Source organism: Haemorhous mexicanus, chromosome 1, assembly GCF_027477595.1.
Source record: "Haemorhous mexicanus isolate bHaeMex1 chromosome 1, bHaeMex1.pri, whole genome shotgun sequence".
NCBI classification, from domain to species: Eukaryota; Metazoa; Chordata; class Aves; order Passeriformes; family Fringillidae; genus Haemorhous; species Haemorhous mexicanus.
The window spans coordinates 156,532,316-156,550,521 of NC_082341.1; the positions used below are offsets into that span (position 1 = coordinate 156,532,316).

The 18,206-nt window shown below is 47.4% G+C and overlaps 2 protein-coding genes across 2 annotated transcripts; both read right to left on the reverse strand.

Moving 5' to 3' along the window:
• Nucleotides 1-3,785: 3,785 nt before the first annotated feature.
• Nucleotides 3,786-9,385, reverse strand: LOC132338439 (lymphocyte antigen 6E-like). Its single transcript, XM_059867931.1, has 3 exons — nt 9,145-9,385; nt 5,190-5,309; nt 3,786-4,539 (listed from the first exon to the last, which is right to left on the reverse strand). The coding sequence occupies exons 1-3, from the start codon at nt 9,194-9,196 to the stop codon at nt 4,331-4,333; spliced, it is 381 nt and encodes a 126-aa protein (XP_059723914.1). The 5' UTR covers nt 9,197-9,385; the 3' UTR covers nt 3,786-4,330.
• Nucleotides 9,386-12,641: 3,256 nt separating this feature from the next.
• On the reverse strand, nt 12,642-16,634 carry LOC132338444 (lymphocyte antigen 6E-like). The gene is made up of 3 exons (XM_059867943.1): nt 16,450-16,634; nt 13,853-13,972; nt 12,642-13,088 (listed from the first exon to the last, which is right to left on the reverse strand). Exons 1-3 carry the CDS (start codon nt 16,499-16,501, stop codon nt 12,880-12,882), a joined length of 381 nt encoding a protein of 126 aa, XP_059723926.1. The 5' UTR covers nt 16,502-16,634; the 3' UTR covers nt 12,642-12,879.
• Between the last annotated feature and the right edge of the window lie 1,572 nt (nt 16,635-18,206).

Genomic DNA, 18,206 nt, shown 5'->3' on the forward strand with positions numbered 1-18,206 from the left:
AAGTGTCATTTTTTCAATCTCTCCTCTTAAATCAACCCTTTTGCTTTTATTCCTCTGTGTTGTTTCTCTCCTCTGAGCACCCTAAAATCTGCTCCTGACAGTCTGGGATAGAGACCCTCATTCAAGATGCATCTTGTAAGAGCTCGACCTGCCAAGTCCACAGAGCTTCTTCTAAAACAAGATTAGTCCTGGACAGCAGAAAGAAAATATTGCCAAACCCCGCTTTTTCTGGCAGTTATGGAATAACTTAACTGGCAGTTCCCTGCATGTAGCCATCAGCAGGGTATTTTTGTCTGTTTCTAACATGAATCATTCCAAGCCTAGATGATTTCCTGATCCATGTGATTTTCTGACCCTTTTTTCAGGCCCTCCTGATCTGCTCCTGGAATGATGTCATCAGGTGGTGGATTCCAGAGTTGTTCAAGCCCTGTGTCCAAAGAAACATTCCCTGGGTTTTGGAGGTTGGTGAGGTCAGTGGTGATGATCAAATTGAGCCTTGTGCTTCACCCAGGACAACTTGGTCCTTTGCCCCAGTGTTTTATAAACAGGTTTTTCTCCCTCATTAGTGGGAGTGGTTCCTTGCTGGCATTTTGCAGTGAGGCTGAAAGAACCATTTTCCCCCCTTATTTTTGGTCTTATTTATCCCATAAACTTGTTGTGTTTATTCCTTTCCTCTTCCATATCCCAGCTTCTGTTGATATACATAGAATCCTAGACTGGGTTGGTAGGAAAGGACCTTAAAAACCACCTTGGACCTTAAAAGCCACCTCATGCCATGGACAGGGACACCTTCCACTATCCTAGGCTGCTGCAAGCCCCATCCAACCTGCCTTGAGTTTTCCAACATCCATTTTATTCCCACATGAATTTTCTGGGAATAGGATCAGCACAAGTTGACTTAGACTTTGACTTGGACTTTGTCTTGGACTTTGACTTTGACTTTGATTTTGACTTTGACTTTGACTTTGAAGGGGCAGTGAGGCTGAAACGTTCCCAGCACATCCAACGAATATGTACTAAGGAGAGAAATTTGGGTGGGAAATGGGAAATTTTCTAAGTTTTCTGGGAGCTGTCTCCAGGACATGAATGTCTTCCTTAGTGGTGTTGTTTGGAGGTACCTTGGAATGCTGGAGCATTCCCTCTTCCCGGTGCACGGAGGGCATGGAAAAGAGATTTATTTCCCAACAGGGCAGATTACAAAACTCAAAAGCACTCAGAGGCATCACTCAAGGATCCAGGATGGAGAGGGTGTCTCCTGCAGCCTGGGATCACAGCCTGGAGCAGGGACACTTAGTGAGGAGTAAGACTGAGGAACACTGGGGGAAAAAAATCCCCAAGGAAGCTGAGTCACCTCTCTGGAGTAATCTTATTATCCATGCAGGAAAATTAAAGTGGATCAAATTGGAGCCATTAGTTGGCAATGGACTCAAATTGGAGCCATGGGTTGGCTCCATGACAAGAAAGCAGCAGTCAGCTTTGGGAAAAGGGTTGGTTTTGTCCCTTTCCATGGCTTCCAGAAGATTTTTAGACCCTCTGAGGGTGTTGCTTTGACCTCTTGCATCCATCCTGTCCCTTGCTTTGGCATTGAGGCACTGTGTTGGATCTGGGCAAATAAACAGGGAAAAGGGGGAGAAATTTCATGTTGTGGGGGAGAAGGCAAGGGAATTATTCAAGGAGAGCAGCAGGCAGCACAGATCCTTCAAAACCAATGGTGGGAAAGCCCCAAGAGAGGGAAAAGAAGGGTCAAATTTAAACACCTTCTGTAGATGCCTCATTCAGGCAGGGCAAGGCCTCCTTGGCCGATCCAGGTCCTGGTGCAGTGACTCAGAGCTCTGAAAAATGACTTTTATATAATCCACAGGGAGAGAGAGGCAGTTACCTCCCAGGATCAATCCCAGCTACTGGAATGAGCCTCCCATCTCCTTCCCAAAAGCCCTGCAGGCATCACAGATGTCTCTGCTCATGGGGCAGCTCAATGCTCCCATGTGAGGAGTGTGCAGCCATGGGAGGCACCAGAAACCCGGGGTGATGGAAAGATTTGGAATTAGGGAGCAGCACCCGCGTGGGAGGTGCCAAACAGGATTTCTCGGGAAGGCTGGCAGAGTCTCCTCTTACACAACAATCCAAGGGGAGGGTTCACCACAGGAGCTCTCATGTTTTTAGGACCTCCTGTGCCTCAGGGAAGTTGCTGCTCCTGCCTCTAGATAAGGGCTTTGGGACATGGGTCAGCTTTGGAGCACATGGATGCCTTTTGTTGGGCACTAGGGAAGAACCTGTGGGGTCAGGGGGAAATTAGGCAAGAAGGAGCCAGCCAGGATGGAGCTGCTCCCTTAGGGATGGCACTTCTGGATTCCCAGGGCTGTTTATAACTTCTCCGTGCAACAGCCATAGAACCCTCCAGGGGTGTCCCACGTGCTTCCATCACCTTTGCCATGCCAGGATCCTTCCCATCCCAAAACAGAGGCACCCGCCAAGTTCAGGCAGCTCAAGACATGACCTTAATTTTAAACCTGGCTGCCAAGGGCAGGTCTGGACTCCCAAGCTTAGCAGAACAAGACCTGAGGCCATACCAGCCCCATCTTGGCCTTTCCCTGTGCCAGCCATTGTCCCTAAGGAATCCTAAACTTGTGGATGCCACGGGATGAAGATTATTCCAAATAGTTCAGTTGCCACCAGGTTAGGAGCGAGGTGTGGGGCAGAATATGGCCAGCCAAGGTCACAGACTTGGCTTGTTTGGGGTTTTTGGATCTGTGTCCCTTGAGTATCCCTAAATTTGCCAGGAAGGGACGCAGGGTGAGGAGAATAAATCGGGCAGATGGATGGAGCCAGCTCAGCTGGGAAAGGCAATAAAACCAGCGGGAAGAATGAGGAGACTCGTGGCCAAAATCAAAGTATCCTTGGCCAATCTTGCTTTTACACTGAGGAGGAAACAACATGTTGAGGCAAGGAAATAGAGTTTTGATGGAAAAACCCAGAGTAAGACTGGAGGAAGAAGCCAACGAGGAAATCTGGGAGAGAAAACAACGAGGGAATGCAGAGCTGGGGTTGGACGTGGATGGGAGGAAGGCAAACAGGAAGGGGTCAGAGCAGATTGGGATGAGCTGGAGCCATGAGCGCAGGGTTCCTCTAATCCCAGAAAATACCTGTCAGAATGAGCAGTGCCTGGAGCTGTGCAAGGAGTCTAGGGAGAGAAAACCAGCTGGGTGAGCTGCACCCAGCTGGTTTCCCTGGGAGATCTTCCTCAGGATGATCCTTGTGGAGAGCTCCTTCCTCCCAGGAGAAAGCAGTTCAGCCTCGCTGGAAGGGTCGGAGGGAGCAAACCTCTCATTCCTAAGATTATCCACAAGGAAGGTCAGAGCAGGGTAATGACTCCCTTCAATTTTAACTTGACGAGCAAACATAAAAGGTTTATTTGCAGTGTGAGTATTTTTTCACAGATGAGTCTGAAAAATTCCAAGTTTCTTTCCAGAAACCATCTGTCTTTTCCTACGATTTTCCTTTAAGCACGGTGCAAGATATTCTTCTCCCTACTCTAAATAATCCTAATGCTTCTAAAGGAACTTCTACTGGGAGATCTTAAACCAGTTTAAAGAAAATGCTCCAGATCCCTTCCCTGCCTTGTCCTCTCTGTTTCCTGGAGAGTTCAAGAGCCATTTCTTTCCAGGCAGCTGACCCAGAAGAGGAATTGAAAGGAAGTTAAATAGAATTCAGTTTATTCTGAAATGGAGTCACAAAAATGCCATTTCTGCCAGAGCAGAAAAAATAAAATCTGGGGAGAGGCTTCCTGAAGTGAATGCAGAGTAATTTTAATATATTTCAGCATTATTCCCATTCAACGTGCAGGCGAGCGCCTCCGCTTTTATCCCAAAACATGGATACATCCAGCAGCTACGCCCAGTGTGCCACACCACGCAGCCACACAATAGAATAAAATAACACTTTATTGTGCCCAGTTTCTGTTTAACAACTGGAATATTAAAGGCTTTCTCAGAGCAAAATGATACAGGGTGGAAAATGGGGGAAAAAAAAATTGGCACAAGAGAATGGCGGGGATAAAATGAAAGGCAAAAAACGCACGGAGTTATAAATGCCAGGAGTAGGAGAGATAGGGGCCACATGGGGCCATTCTGCATGTGCAGGGCTCCATTTTACCCCTTTCTCTTCCAAACATAATTTTGTGCTGTCATCAGAGCGTGGAAAGAGCAAAAAATACCTCCTGATGGGAGGTGACCTTCCAGGTAGGAGGCACAGGGCAGCATTCCCACCTGATGGACCGCAGCTTGAACCATGCCATGCAAAGCCAAGCAGCTCATTCCCCCCCAAAGACCCCTCAAAAACCCATCCTGAGGATGCAGGCGAGACTGGCCAGGACCCCCAGGGTGAGGATGGTGGAACTGGTTTTCACACTGCTGGCCCCACTGATGTTGCACAAGGAGGTCTCGCAGCAGCTGGTGGCGACTCCAGCTATGCCGATGTTCAGGTCAATTGTTGGGCAAAATGCAGAACATTTCTTGGTGATTCGCTGGCTCCGGTCACTGCCTGGAGTGGGAGGGAGAGAAAACAGCAGGAAAAGTTCAGTTTTTCATCTCTTTTTTCTTTTTTTTTTTTAGGTTTCAGGCATAGCCTGGCCGTGCAATCCCATGGGGAATTTGTTATTCTGCCCTCGATGCCGCTGGGTTTTCCCTTGGGTTTCATCACATTCCGTCTTTATTTGTGTATGTGTCCTATGGACACCTTCTCCAGGCCTTACAAATCCTTTGCTGGTTTCAGGGCCAGCTGAGGGCAAGAATTCGGGTCTTATTTGTACAATGTGAGATTGCAAGACTTTGGTACCCTGCCTTGGGATTGCTCCTTCCACAGCACCCGGCACTTTCCATTTCCACCACCTCATGGGCATAAACTTGAGCTTGGAGTTGAGACAAGGAATTTGTGAGGGATAATAAAGAATAATTATTTTTGTTCCAGCATCTCCCTGTCCTGAGAGTGTTTAATCAGCAGTATTTAATTTTTGAGTTTAATCAGAAGTATTTTTATGTTGCAACAGACCCAGGCCAAGTTCCCACCTTCCCAAGATTTGTTCTCTGCATGCTAAAATCCTCATTAATTCCTCCATTGTACTGCCTGGTGGGAGGAGGATGAGCTGCCAGCCCCACCTTGTCCTCAGGGCCTTGGGAAAGCTCCACACTCACCAGTTCCTGAGGTGGAATAGGTTGTCAGACAATACTTCTCGTTTTCCGAGCATTTGGAGGTGCTGAGACAATGGATGTTGGAAGTTGCATCTTTGCACGAGAAGCAGGTCAGGGAGAAAGCTGCAAAAGAAGCACAAAAACATCCATCAGGCACCTCTGGGAATATCCTCAGGAGCACAAAAGTGGAGGTGGATGGATGGAGTATCTGTCAAGCCCAGTGGCCACAGGCAAAAAAATCCTGGATGGGTTAAACTTGGCCCCAATGACTCTCCAGGAGCCAGATTAATCTCAAATTGCTGCCACAGCTGAGGTTTGCTCATTTAGGAACCTTCAGGGATCTTCCCTCTGGATGTTTGGTTGACTCTTCCTTGAATCCATTAAAACATCTGGCATCTCCACTGTGTTTTTGGGAAGAGCAGCCCAGACTCCCACCACTTGTAGTGTGAAGCTCTTGGGTTTTCTTTCCAACCTGGCCCCTCCAAGTCTCAGTTTCTGGCTACTGTCCCTGGTCCAGTGTCTCTTGTATGGAGACACTGGACCAGGGAATTTGTGGCTGGCCCATCCCTGGAAGTATCCAAGGTCAGGCTGGATGAGGCTTGGAGCAACCTGGGATAGTGGAAGGTGTCCCTGCCCATGGCAGGGAGGTGGACCTGGATGATCTTTGAGGTCCCTTCCAACCCAAACCATTCCAGGATTCTATGATTTACTCTATGTGGGTATCAGAATGGTTCTTTCACTCAGGTCATCCAGCAAAACCCCAGAAAAAACTGAGTTAGGTTTACTGTCACTGTCTAAACTGTGTCTTAAATGGGGTGTGGACATGTGCCGTGCAAAAACAAAAACAAAAACAAAGAAACAACAACAAAAAAAAAAAGACAAAAAAGACAAACATTCAAAGGCAGCCCCCGTCCAGGACTTGCTCTGAACACCAAACACTAAAATGAGACGGTTTTTAACATCCTCTCCAACCCTAACCTTTCTATGATTTGGGTTGATTTTCAGAGCTCTCCTGTGCCAGGAGGAAAAATCTTGGATCTGTAGAAGTCCAGGCTCAGCAAATCCCTGCCTTGGCTGCAGCACATTCCTTTTCCCAGCCATCCATGGGGAATAACTTCCTTGCTCCACAAAACGTGCACATCTGGAACACTCAGCATCTGCAAAGTGCTTTGCTGAAATCAGTGAATGAGAACAGCTGGCACTCGACTGAAGCATCATTGAGAGCAAAGAGGTCCTTGGGGAAGGATTCTTTGCATGATAAGGGGAATTTCCTCCTCATCTGTTTATCTGGCTGCAATGTCACCCTCCAGGGATTAAACTCATCCTCATTTCAGGAATATCCCTGGCTACTGGCAGTTAATGCCCAGCTAATGCCTGCAGCAGCTTTGTCCTTTAGTTTTTCCTTCCTTGCTCTTCATCTTCCTCACTCCTCGCCCTTGCCCGGGTTTCTTTGTGCCTTTGTCAGTGATGTCCCAACCTCACCACTGCCCTCATTTGACCTTGGGCAAGTCCTTCTGGCCCAAAGAGGCTCCTTGAGTGTCCTGCAAGCCCAGATCTGGCTCGTTGAGTGTCCTGCAAGCCCAGATCTGGCTCCTTGAGTGTCCTGCAAGCCCAGATCTGGCTCGTTGAGTGTCCTGCAAGCCCAGATCTGGCTCCAGCTCAGCCCATGACCGCAGGATCACTGTTTTGCTTTTAGCTCTCTATCCTTCTCTGCCTGTGTGGAAGCTCTGCCTTCTTCTCCCACTCCAGCCAACACCCCCTTCTTTCCCATGGCCTTTCCTCTTGTGGTCCACAACCCTCACGTTCCCTGCTCTTCCTCTGTTGTCCCTCACTGACTGGCACTGGGCAGAGGCCACTAGACAACTCAGATCCTACTTCCCACCATTCCCATGGTCATTCCAAAAGCCTCAGACCTGGCACACGGCTCTCTTTGACTTCATATCCAGACTTTTTCAATTTGTTTCCAATCATGGTCATTCCCATCTCCAGAAGCTCCATTTGTCCTACCTGGCTCTTGCCTTGTCCCGACCTTTCAGGCACAAATTTATTATTTCAAGTCTGGGACCCTCCTTTAGATGGTCCCTGTTCAAAGTGTTTTGGTTTGATTCTCTTTTCTCATGCAAAATTCTATTGTATGGAATATAATATGGGATATTTCACCTCCGCTCTACAGGGAACCACCCTTTCCTCACAGAAACACACAGTTCCCAAACTGGATTTTCCAGACACAGAGCTCACTTTAATCTTTAATAAATGCAGCATCTTTAATCCAAGCCTATTCCCAGGAAAACTTCCTGAATCAGTGCAGGAAACAGTGAAGCTGGTTACATGCCCAAATCCTGTTTCATCCCAACCTCCCAAAGCTCCTAATTTCAGACTCCAGTTGCCCTGGGAGCCTCCTTGGCAGGAGAAGGGGGAAGCACCAATCAAGGATTAATTTTTCCACTTCTCTCTGTGCTCCAGAGATTTCTGACTCACCAATTAATCCAGAACTCTGGGACTGGCTCCTAAACTGGCACACCCTGAAGTCAGGGAGGACAATTTTGGTCAAGCTACAGAAAAACACTGTAATTTTATTTCTTGAGGTATCTGTTGCAAAAGGGCTGAGAGGGGAAGGGAATTTTATTTCTTCCAGATGCAAACCTTGAGTTAATCCAGGCTGCCTTTGGTTGTCCCCACACTCACCAAGACCTCTGCTCTAACTGAAGAGAAACATTCCTCAAGGAATTTGCTGTCTCATTCCTTGATCTTAAAAAAAAAACGGGAGAAAAGCTGCAGGAAAAGATCCTTTTATTTGCCTTAACATCCTGAGCTTGAGCACAATTCTAAGTTTCAAGCCTGTGAAATCCATCAACAAGGAACATTTCCCTCCTCAAATTAAGTGGGAGCCAAAAAGACCTGTTAGTCCAGGACCAGAATGGCCAGGAATTTGCAGGTCAAATCCTACAGGGAAAAATTCACTTCGCAAAGAGGCAAAAGCCCCCCTAGCTGAGGAAATCAACCATTCCCCTAAAACAGAGGGATATTCCAGGCTGCACCTCCTGTTCCCTGCCTGTCCCAGAGCACAAGGCGTGGTCCTTGGCAGAGTCCAGCCAGGAAAATGGAGGTGCAGCTTCCCAGTGCTCTCCCAAAAAATTCCCCAGACAGTTACCAGAATGAGAATGGGACTCTGTGTCTCCATCCCAACCCTGGCATCAGCTGGGAATCATCAATCATTAGGGCTGGGAAAGACCTCCAAGATCATTGAGTCCAGGTTCAGCACTAAACCCTGGCTCTGAGCACCACATCCACAGATTTTCTGAACACTCCCATGGATGTGATCCCAATGCTTCCCTGGGCAGCCTGGATGCTCGATCACCCTTTCCATGATGGAATTTTTTCCTAATAGATCAGATTCCATGATCTTAGAGGTCTTTTCCAACCTTCAGGATTCTGCAATAAGCAAAGTTGCACCTGGAAGCAACAAGGAAGGGCTGGGAGCCAGAATTGCACCTTCCTGTGGCTCAACCACCTCTGTCAATTTAGGAAATGACGGTTTGTGGTGCAACCAATTATTAAAAAACAAACAAAACAAAACAACAACAACAATAAAAAAACCAAACAAATAAAAAACCCAAAAAAAAAAAAAAACAACCGGGCTTTAGTGTCAAATCCAGAGATTTACTGCACCTATTTCCCTGGATGTCCCTCATGGATGTCCCTATTCCCGTGGAGCTCTCAGCTGCCACTGAGCCATCCCAGGGGCTGGGCTGGGTCTGCAGGAATCATTTGAGGTGGGAATCTCACCCCCCCACTCCTCATCACCCTTCCAACTTCGGCTGGAGTTAAACCCCCTGTCCCCTTCTCCTGGAATAACTCCTTCCTGACCCTCCAGCTTCACCATCCACACTGTAAAATCCTGGAATACCAAAGCCATGCCCCAGTTTTGGGATGGTTCCCCAATCCTTTCGGGACTCACCACTTTCTGTGCACAGGGCGACGCCGAGCACGACCAGGAGGAAAAGCTTCATCCTTTAGAGCTCTGGGAGCCTCCAAAATAAGCAGGACTCAGGCAGGGCAGGTTTTATACCTCTGCAGTGCTTGCTTTGATCCAGAGATAATAACCAGAGGCTGCTGTGTCAGATGATGGATAATTGGGAGCAGCGTGTCCGGGCTTGTATGGAGAAGGGCGTTTTTTTGGAAATCAGGAGGGGGTGTGTTTTTTGCCACAACTTCTCCTTTTCCTGGTTGTTTCACAACGCAGCTGCTCCAGCTGACGTGAACTCTGCAACTGTTTCTAATTTTGGAGAAGTGGGGGAAAAGCAAAACATGAAAACAAAGCAATTTTCCCTGCTAAAGAATAAGGTTTTCTTTTCCAGGTCTCGGAGCAGGCTGCATCCTCCAAGATCGTGTCCTTGCACATATGGAAATGGAGGGAATTTAAATTTAAAATTGAATTTGGGATGGTAACTTCTCCCAAATGTCTCCCAGGATTGTCAAGACAGTGAGATCAGAAGAACAGAATCCTTCCACTGCTTTTCATAAGGGGCCAGGCATCACTTTCTGTCTCCTTTTTAAGTTCATAATCAGAAATAATTCTGAGATATTTTTGATGAGGAGAAAATGTTATCTTATTAAAAAATAAATTCCACAGAGCTAAGGAAAATGTCCTTATAAGTTAAAAAATAGAAATAACACCCACTCCTGTGGCATGGAACAAGCTGGGGATTTTTTCACAAATTCATTTAAAAAAAATAGTCAGGGAGAAAAACAAAAACCAGTTAAAGCATGGAGAAGGAGGGGCTGGCTCATCAATGATCTCAACTCATTAAATCTTCAGAAAAAGAAAATTTGTGAAATGCCAAACAGGATTATTCCATTGGATTCCCAGATCGTTCTCTTTATTCCTCCTTTTGGTTTTGGGTTTTTTTTTTTCCTTTAAATCACGTTTCATCCAATCCCCATGAATAAAATCAGAACCTTTCCCATCTTTTTGGGGATTGTTGTTTTTCCCTCCCACTGTTGCCTTTCTGCCATCGGGTCGCAGAACAGAGGCACGATCCCAGGAAAAGTCGAGCTGGATCCTCTCACGTGACCCTCTGAGCTGCAGGAGCTCCCCCAAATCCTCTGCCAGCATCCTTGCTGCTCTCCATCTGCTTTATCCCCTTTCTCCTTCTCTCCAACTCGCCCAGATTCCCACCTCTCATGGAATATTTTGGGCTCCTGGCATGTCCCACCTCCAGCCCTCCTCTCACCGGGAAAACACGCCAGGTTCCTGAAGTGATGTCAGTTTTTCCAACACCTCCAAGCTGGACTTGTAAACACTGTCCCTCTGGAGCCCTGCATGAGTAAGAGAATTTTGGCTTTCCCAATAGGCAGAGCACGAAACTAATTTGGAGCAGAGGTGGCAATCAGCCAGAAAAGCTCCGAGGAAGGGCGAGGTTTGGCTGCGTCGGCCTCCTCGTGGCACCCAGCAGGAGGAAAACAAAGCTCCCTCCATGCCAGTGCAAAATATTGCAAAATATTTTATTTTCCCCAAGCCAGAATAGATTTAATGAGTTTTTAGTGGTGAATCTATGTTTATCAGGGCCTATCTGGAGGGCTCCAATCCCGAGGAGATGCTGTTCCATTCCAGAGCCAGCCCACGTTGGGATTTATCGCCAGCAACATCCCCTGACAGGTTCAGAAATAGCAGCTCAGGCACTGCTTTTTTTTTTTCTCCCCTTCCCTCAAAATCTCATCCATGCCAAACCTTAAAATATCTCCTGTCTCCTGCAAGCTGCCGAGATTTGGAGAGGAACAGAATGGATTTCTTCAAGGCTTTATTGCAGGATTCCTGACAGATTTTCCACGAGATGCTCCTGAAATCTTCCAGCTGGTCCATATGGCCCTCTGATATTTTGTCCCTACCAGGGCCAGGTGACAGAATGAAAGGAGCCCATGAGGGCAGGAAAGACACAGATGACATGAGAAGAACTGAGAAAAAGGAGGAGTTAAAATCCCAGTTTACAAGAATTTGGAATTCATGAAATTCAGGATGATTTTCTAAAGAGTAACAGGGGATTTAACTGGAGGTGAAAGTGGAAGGTGAGGTGGAAAGATTTATTTCCCTTGACACAGTGGAGTGGAGAAGGAAAGGAGGAGAATGTTTTGCTTATCTTGTTCTAAACCTGGTTGAAATCACATGAAAAGGGCAAACAATTGTTTATTTTGGGGGGGAAATGCAATTTTCATCCAACAAGTGCTGAAATGCAAAAGTAGCTGTGAAATTCAGATGTTGTTACTAAATGTGGAACTTCAAGTCAGCCAACAGCTTAGAGAAGCATCTCAGAAACTATTGTGATTAACACCAAGAGATTTTGTGTTAAAAGTGAATTTAAAAAGTGCAAAGCCCCAAGTTTCTGGAGAAATAGTCCTCTCAGACATTCTACAACAATTCCACTTCAGTTATCCCATTGAAACAAATTCCAGAACACCCTTCCTGACCAGAAATTAAATCTTTATAGGATGACTAAGCCTAATCTCATTTTTACAACCTTCACCCAGCACTGCCGTTTCTCCCCGTTGCACAGAAACACATGGAATCTGCAGTGCTGGTGGAGTAGAACTCCCCTCAAATCCAGCACAGGATTGCCCTCAAATCCAGCACAAAATTCTCCTCAAATCCAGTGCAGGATTCCTCTCAAATCTTGAGCAAGATTCCCCTCAAATCCAGCACCAGATTCCCCTCAAATAAAACAGGGCTGGAGGCCTTTTTTCCAGATGCCACTATAAAGACCCTCCCAAAATTCAGTGCTGCACTTTTCCACACTCTCCAGCTCCAAGATTATTTTATTTGCCTATTTTAGCTGTAGTTCTGCTCCTCCAAGAGCTGAAGGGGATCTCCATCCCATCCCCACCATCCCCAAGCCTGGAAATGCAGCAGAAACCCTGGAAAGAGACGGAGCAGAGAGCTCCCCAGTCAGCTCAGACACCATCACCTCTTCCAGGCTCTTCCTGCCCATTTCCCACAGGAAAATCAGGAGCAATCACTCAGCAGCTTCTCCAAGCAGGCACAGGGGTCTCCTTTCCATGAGGACAGATTCCAGCAGCATTTTCCTTACCTTGAGCATCTCCAGCATCTTGGGGTGGGGCCTTTACCCGTTTCAAAAGCTGGAGCAACCCACCTTGCAGAGATCCCAGGAGAACTTCCCAGTGCAAATTCCTGCAGGACCAAATTCCTGGTCCTGTCTCAGCATCTGCAAGACAATTCCCGCTGTTGTTTGCAATGGGAACAACACAAACATCTCTGACCTTTCCTTATCTGAGAGGGATCTGGGAGACCATCTGGCTCTGTGGAGTGTCTGGAGCTGCTGGATGGAAGGAAGTTAGGAGAGGCAGCCTGGAGAAGGCTCCCAAGTGCTAAAAAGAGGAATTCAATGTGAAGCAGAGCTGATTTCTCAGGCTGGTCCTGGTGCAGATACAACAAACACACTCTAGAATAACACAAATCTTTATTTTGTCCGACAGTTATCACACACGTGCTATCAAAAGAGATTTTCCAGGGGAAAAATTAGTATAAAACAACAGGGAGGGAAAAATAGGTGCCGTGTTGGGATCTGAAGCAACGTCTTGGAATGCAACAGGGTCGCTGCTGGAAACCCTCGGCTGAGGTTTCTCACTTGGGGAATTCCTCGTGGCTTCTCGGGTGGTCACAATCTTCTGCCAGGCCTGATCACAATCCCACCCTGAGCACACAGATCAAACTTCCCAGGATTCCCAGCAGGACCACGGCGTAGTTGATCCGGATGCTGTTGGCGCCGCTGAAGTTGCACAGGGAGGTGCTGCAGCACTTGGTGGAATAAGCGGCCATCCCGAAATTCACGTTGGTCTCGGGACAGTCCACGGAGCATTTCTTGGTGATGCGATGTCCCACGTCCTTGCCTGGGTGGAGAAGGGGTGAGAAAGGAGAGCTGGGATTTAGGATTCTGTTGGAAGAGCTGACCAGAGGAGAGGGATTTGCAGTTCCCTTAATTTTCCGCACAGCAGTAAAAGCTCTCAGGGGGTTTGACAGGGCTGGGTGTGAATCCACAAGTCCTGGATCAAATATGGGATGCTGGGAAGTCCTTGATTGAAACCCAGACCAGCCTAAATCTATGATCTAGTTGCCCAGGTGGTGGCCAGTCAAAGTTTAGCCTCAAGACCTTGGAGGTCTTTCCCAAGCTAAATGATTCCTGTAGGACAGAATTTCCAATGCATTCCCAATGCATTTTTTCAATGCATTCCAATTCCAATGCATTTTTTAAAACCACGTAATTGGCACCCAACCCTTTTCTATTCTCCACCCCAGAACATCTCAGATCAAACAACAGAGGCTGCTCCTGAAATTTGGGTGTTCCAGCCCGCCCTTCCACAAAGTGGTGAGGCCCTGGCTCAGGTTTTCCAGAGAAACTGTGGCTCTCCCATCCCTGGAAGTGTCAAAAGCCAGGCTGGAACCACCTGGTGTAGTGGAGGTGTCCCTGGAACAAGACGATCCTGAAGGTCCCTTCTACCTCAAAGGATTCGCCCTCATCACATTGAGACACTTCAACCTCAAAATCATCACTTCTTTCCAACAAAACCATCGATTTCCATCAATTCCCTTTAAAAAAGTTGCGCACCAACATCTCTAGAAGAAAACAAAAGAAATCCCATTTTCTGGGACTCACCAAATCCAGCAGTGCTGTACGTGGTTGTGCAGTATTTCTCATGGTCCTCACACTTGTAGGTTTTCATGCAGTTCCAGTTGGAATGTTCGTTGTCACAGATGTAGCAAAACAGGGAGGAAGCTGGAAAAAATACCCACAATACAGATTAGTGATTCCCAGCAATTCCCTCCTGGGGGAAAAAAAGTGCCAAAAGCCTTGGAAAATACAAGGGGAAAAGTCTGGCGTGAACAACTTTTCCCAGCAAGTGAAATAAGTTTGGGTTTGGTTAATGGAGCAGAGAAAACAAATGTAGAGAGCAAACCAAATTTTCTTTCTGGCTTGGAGATTTTAAGAGGTTAAATTTACATTTTTCAGCCTGAGCAGCATTTTCAGGTGATTTTTTTTCTTCTCCCCAGGATCCACGTTGGCCTTGTTGAAAACCAACCTCCAAAAGCAAAGTCTGGGCAAGGAGAGGAGGAACTGGCCCAATTCTAAAGATCAATTTTAAATATTTTCACCCTACATCTGCAAAACCCTGCCCAGACATGAATTAATTAATGCCTGGTGACACCCCTGGGAGTCAAATTGAGGCACCACAGTAAAGGGAGTTCCCTGGAAGAGGCTGCCTGGGACAATGGATGGATTATTCCTATCAGCACCTGGAACAGGGTGTTCTCCATGATATTTTTTCCTCAGTGATGAGCCGGGTCTATCCCAGAGCCAGAAAAAAAGCGGGATATTATTAGGCACAACTGAAGTAAATTGAGTAAAACTTCCAGGTTGGCCATTAGAACACAGATGTGCCTTCTCGTTCCTCAGAGGTGGACTCACAGTTGGTGGGAATTGTTTCCCCCCTGCCCAAAATTCCAAGAAATGCTCCTCATTTTGGGGCAGGGCTGACAGAGGCAGCTGGGCTGCTCCCAGGAAACCCTGCTCCCTTGTCACCAGTGGTGAAGAGCTCTAGGTTGAAGGCGAGCAAAAATTACAAACCAGCGAGGGGTCTCCATGAGGCTGAGATTTCCCTGGTTCTGTTTTTCCTGACTTTCTCAGCCCAGGAAGGCTTTTTTTTTTTTTCTTTTTTTTTTTTTTTTTTTTTTTTCCCCACAGAACACCCCTTCCAATCAAGCTTTGACTTGTTTTAATTAAGGAAACCCCTCCCAGTGACCCTTCAACGTTTGTTTTCGATTCAGGCTCTCATCTGAGGTTGATTCTGCCCATGACACTTGGCTAAACAATTCCAGAAGCAGTTTTAAAAGAGAGCTGAAAGCCTTTTTGGTCTCTGACTATCCCAAGGAGGAGGAAGAAAGGCCTCCCCTCTGTGATCTGGGGAGCTCTGGGTGTCTCAGCACAGGACTGGCTTGCTCTGAAACCTTCCCAGATGCTTCAAGGAAAGTTGGACAGGGTTTGGAACGACCTGGGACAGTGGAAGGATGGATCTGGAGGATCTTTAAGGTCCTTTCCAATCCAAACCCTTTAATCATTTTCTGATTCTCTGCTCTTTTCCAGTGCCAGGTTTTACAAGCTCAGGGGCTCTCTGTAGCAGGAGGTAAAATCAGCCTTGTTGCGAACTGGATTCAAGTTCTCCCTTCCATCTCTCACTATTTCTCCATCACTTGGGAATTTTCAGCCTCCCACCTCTCCTCTGGAGGCTCCCCAGCCCGAGCTGGGGGCTCCTGTCCGTCTGCAGGCAAAGCAAAACCCAGACCTGGCGAGGATTATTGCAGTTTACAGACCCCGGAGCTCTCCCTGATCTGCTTTTCTGCCAAATTCCCCCAACCACTTCCTGCTGCAGATGGAGCCGAGTCCTCAGCACGTGCCTGAGAGCAACTGAAAGTGCTGATGCTCCCTAAGTGATCCAAGGAAAATCCCTTCCAGCCAGGAAACAGTAACATTAGAGCTGCTCTAAAGCCTTTCCTGCGTCTGCTCTCCACCCTCCATTAGCTAGAGTCTTACAAATGCAGCCAGAAAAAACCTTTACGGTGCAAACTGTGCTCCTCGGGCTGGCAAATCCATGCCCCGAGCCAAGATTTCCCAACTGGATATTCCCCCACAATTATCCAGGTACGGCTGGGCCGCCTTTTAAAGAGGACAAGAGCAGAGCGTTGTGCATCCCATTCCAAACACACTCCCAGGCACTTAACAGCTCTTCCAATTTAGGAGCAAAGAGCTCTGAGGCTTTCAAATACCTGCCAGCAGCCTCATTACCTAATTGGAGTTGTGAGGAATAAAGTGAAATGCTGGCAGGAGATGTGCTGCCAAGACCAGCCACGCTCTCCTCTGCAACAGCTCCTCGAGTTTCATTCAGGAACAAAAATCCAACCAAAGGCAAAAACTCTGAGCCCTGCTTGATTCCTGTCAGCATTTTTCAGGTCGTGTCTTCAGCTGTGAGAGGTTGGAGCTGGATAGCTGAGGGTGTGAGAAACCAGAATTCATCTCCTCTGGGTCACAGAGAACCCACCCAGGAGCGAGGACTCCACCACACCAAATATTTCTGGCCGTGGCTGACACCAAAAAATACCCTGCCAAGACCTCAGCAGCTGCAATAAAAGCTGCCAAACCCTCTTGTCCCTCATTATCTCCTTGATTTTCCTCTCCTCTGGCTCTCCCAGCCTCCTTACCTTGCTGGGCACACAGGACTGCAGCCAGCAGGGCCACCAGAAAAGCCTTCATGGTTGGTCCTCGTGCCCTCGGAGCTGGAGCAGTGTGGGAAGATGCACCCCAGGAAGGTTTTATACCAGCCCTGCCTCGTCCCTGGCTTCCTTTGATTGCAATAATTTGAGGTTTGGGCAGCGGCAGCACCCAAGATGTGATCAGTGCTGGGCGTGTTTGTGCGTAGGGGCCTATTACGAGGCTGCAGACAGCAATGTTTTTTTACCTCTTCTTCTCATCCAATCTTTTTTTCCGAGGCCTGCTCCTGTCTGCATTGCTAATTTGTGGAGTAATTGGGCTGATCCAAACACGGGAGTTCTTTTTTGGGCCGAGCCACAAAACCTGGAATGAGTCAGGGCACGGCTGGTGTGCCACCTTGCTTGCTGGCACCCTCCATCCTTTCTCTCTGCCATGGAATGGGAGCTTAATATCTCTGGGAAGTGGGAGAGGAGGCACGGAAAGATTTTTGGATTGTCCAGAGCCATTCAGAATTATCTCCCTTGTGCAAAATGCTTTAAGCAGGAAGCAGCAGCATTCCTTCAATCATGGAGTCATGGAAAGGTTTGGGCTGAAAGGGACCTTAAAGATGCTCTTGTTCCACCCCTGATCCCACTGTTTTTGCCTCCACTGTTTTTGCCTGGAGATGTCACTCAGAGGCTCCAACAGCCCAGGCAGGGATGGGGGTTTGATGCTTTTGTTTTGTTCTCCTGTCCTCCAGAACCATCCAGGGTTTCCAGGTGACAATGTTTGTTGCTCCCTGGAGACCAACTCCAGGCTCTGTCAGGTTTTTCCAGTCCCCCATGACCTTTCCAGTCTTTCTGGGCTCCCTCCTTCTGCTCCCACACCACCTCTTGACTCAGGGTGCAGAGGAGCCAAGTGACTCAGGCTGCAGGAGAGGCACAAAGTGCATGCAGGCACCTGCAGGAGTTAAAAATCTGCAAGTGGCAGTGAAATTAACTGAGAAATAAAAGAAATCCTGGCCAAAAAGTCTTGGCAGGACCCTTTGGAGAGAGAAGTGACCAAGGGGAGCTCAGGGTCAAGGTTTGTAAGGTCACAAATGGTGTGGAAACAGAAGAAATAACATCCAGGTGCTCTTTGTTTTCCCCAAATTAATCACAGAATCCCGGGATGCCTTGAGTTGGGAGGGACCTAAAAGGATCAGTGAGGCCAACTCCTGCCCTGCTCAGGCAAAATTCTGGGAAGCTGGACCCATTCCCAACCCCTGTTAGGAGTTTTTTTGCTTTTAATAATTTTTTCTTTGCCCATTTCCTCCTTTTTTTCTGCAGCAGCTTCAACCATCAGTGATTCTGTCTCAGTGCCCAGAGGGTGGAGGGGATGAGCCCCCAGTTTTCCAAGTTTTCCATTCTGTTCTCTGGTCTGACCTTGAGCAGGAATCTTGAACTATTTCATCTTTCAGCTAGGATGTGAAAGGCCCACGTGACAGATAATGCAGCAACAATATTTCAGAAATAATCTGGGGGAAAAAAACATTCTCTCTGAGCAAGATTCTTTATAAATGCAGGCATGAAAAACATCAGGCAGGAAACGGGATCTGCTGGAGCAGGGAGGGGAAAAAAACAGGTATTAATCCACATGTTTGTTTAACGTATAACACCAGAATTGTCTCAGTCAGCTGGAAAAATGGAAAATGAGACTTCCTTCCCTTTCATCCCATCAAAAATCCCAAAATGAAAATGAATTATCACCCCAAATCCAGCTCATCTCG

Bases quoted from the DNA above. Each gene is read 5' to 3' on its own strand.
- LOC132338439 (XM_059867931.1), bottom strand. From the start codon at position 9,196: ATGAAGCTTTTCCTCCTGGTCGTGCTCGGCGTCGCCCTGTGCACAGAA. The intron at 5,310-9,144 runs GTGAGTCCCGAA...CTTCTTTTGCAG, and splicing joins CGCCCTGTGCACAGAAAGTG to CTTTCTCCCTGACCTGCTTC. The intron at 4,540-5,189 runs GTGAGTGTGGAG...CTCCCACTCCAG, and splicing joins CTATTCCACCTCAGGAACTG to GCAGTGACCGGAGCCAGCGA.
- LOC132338444 (XM_059867943.1), bottom strand. From the start codon at position 16,501: ATGAAGGCTTTTCTGGTGGCCCTGCTGGCTGCAGTCCTGTGTGCCCAG. The intron at 13,973-16,449 runs GTAAGGAGGCTG...TATTTTTTCCAG, and splicing joins AGTCCTGTGTGCCCAGCAAG to CTTCCTCCCTGTTTTGCTAC. The intron at 13,089-13,852 runs GTGAGTCCCAGA...TTCTCCACCCAG, and splicing joins GTACAGCACTGCTGGATTTG to GCAAGGACGTGGGACATCGC.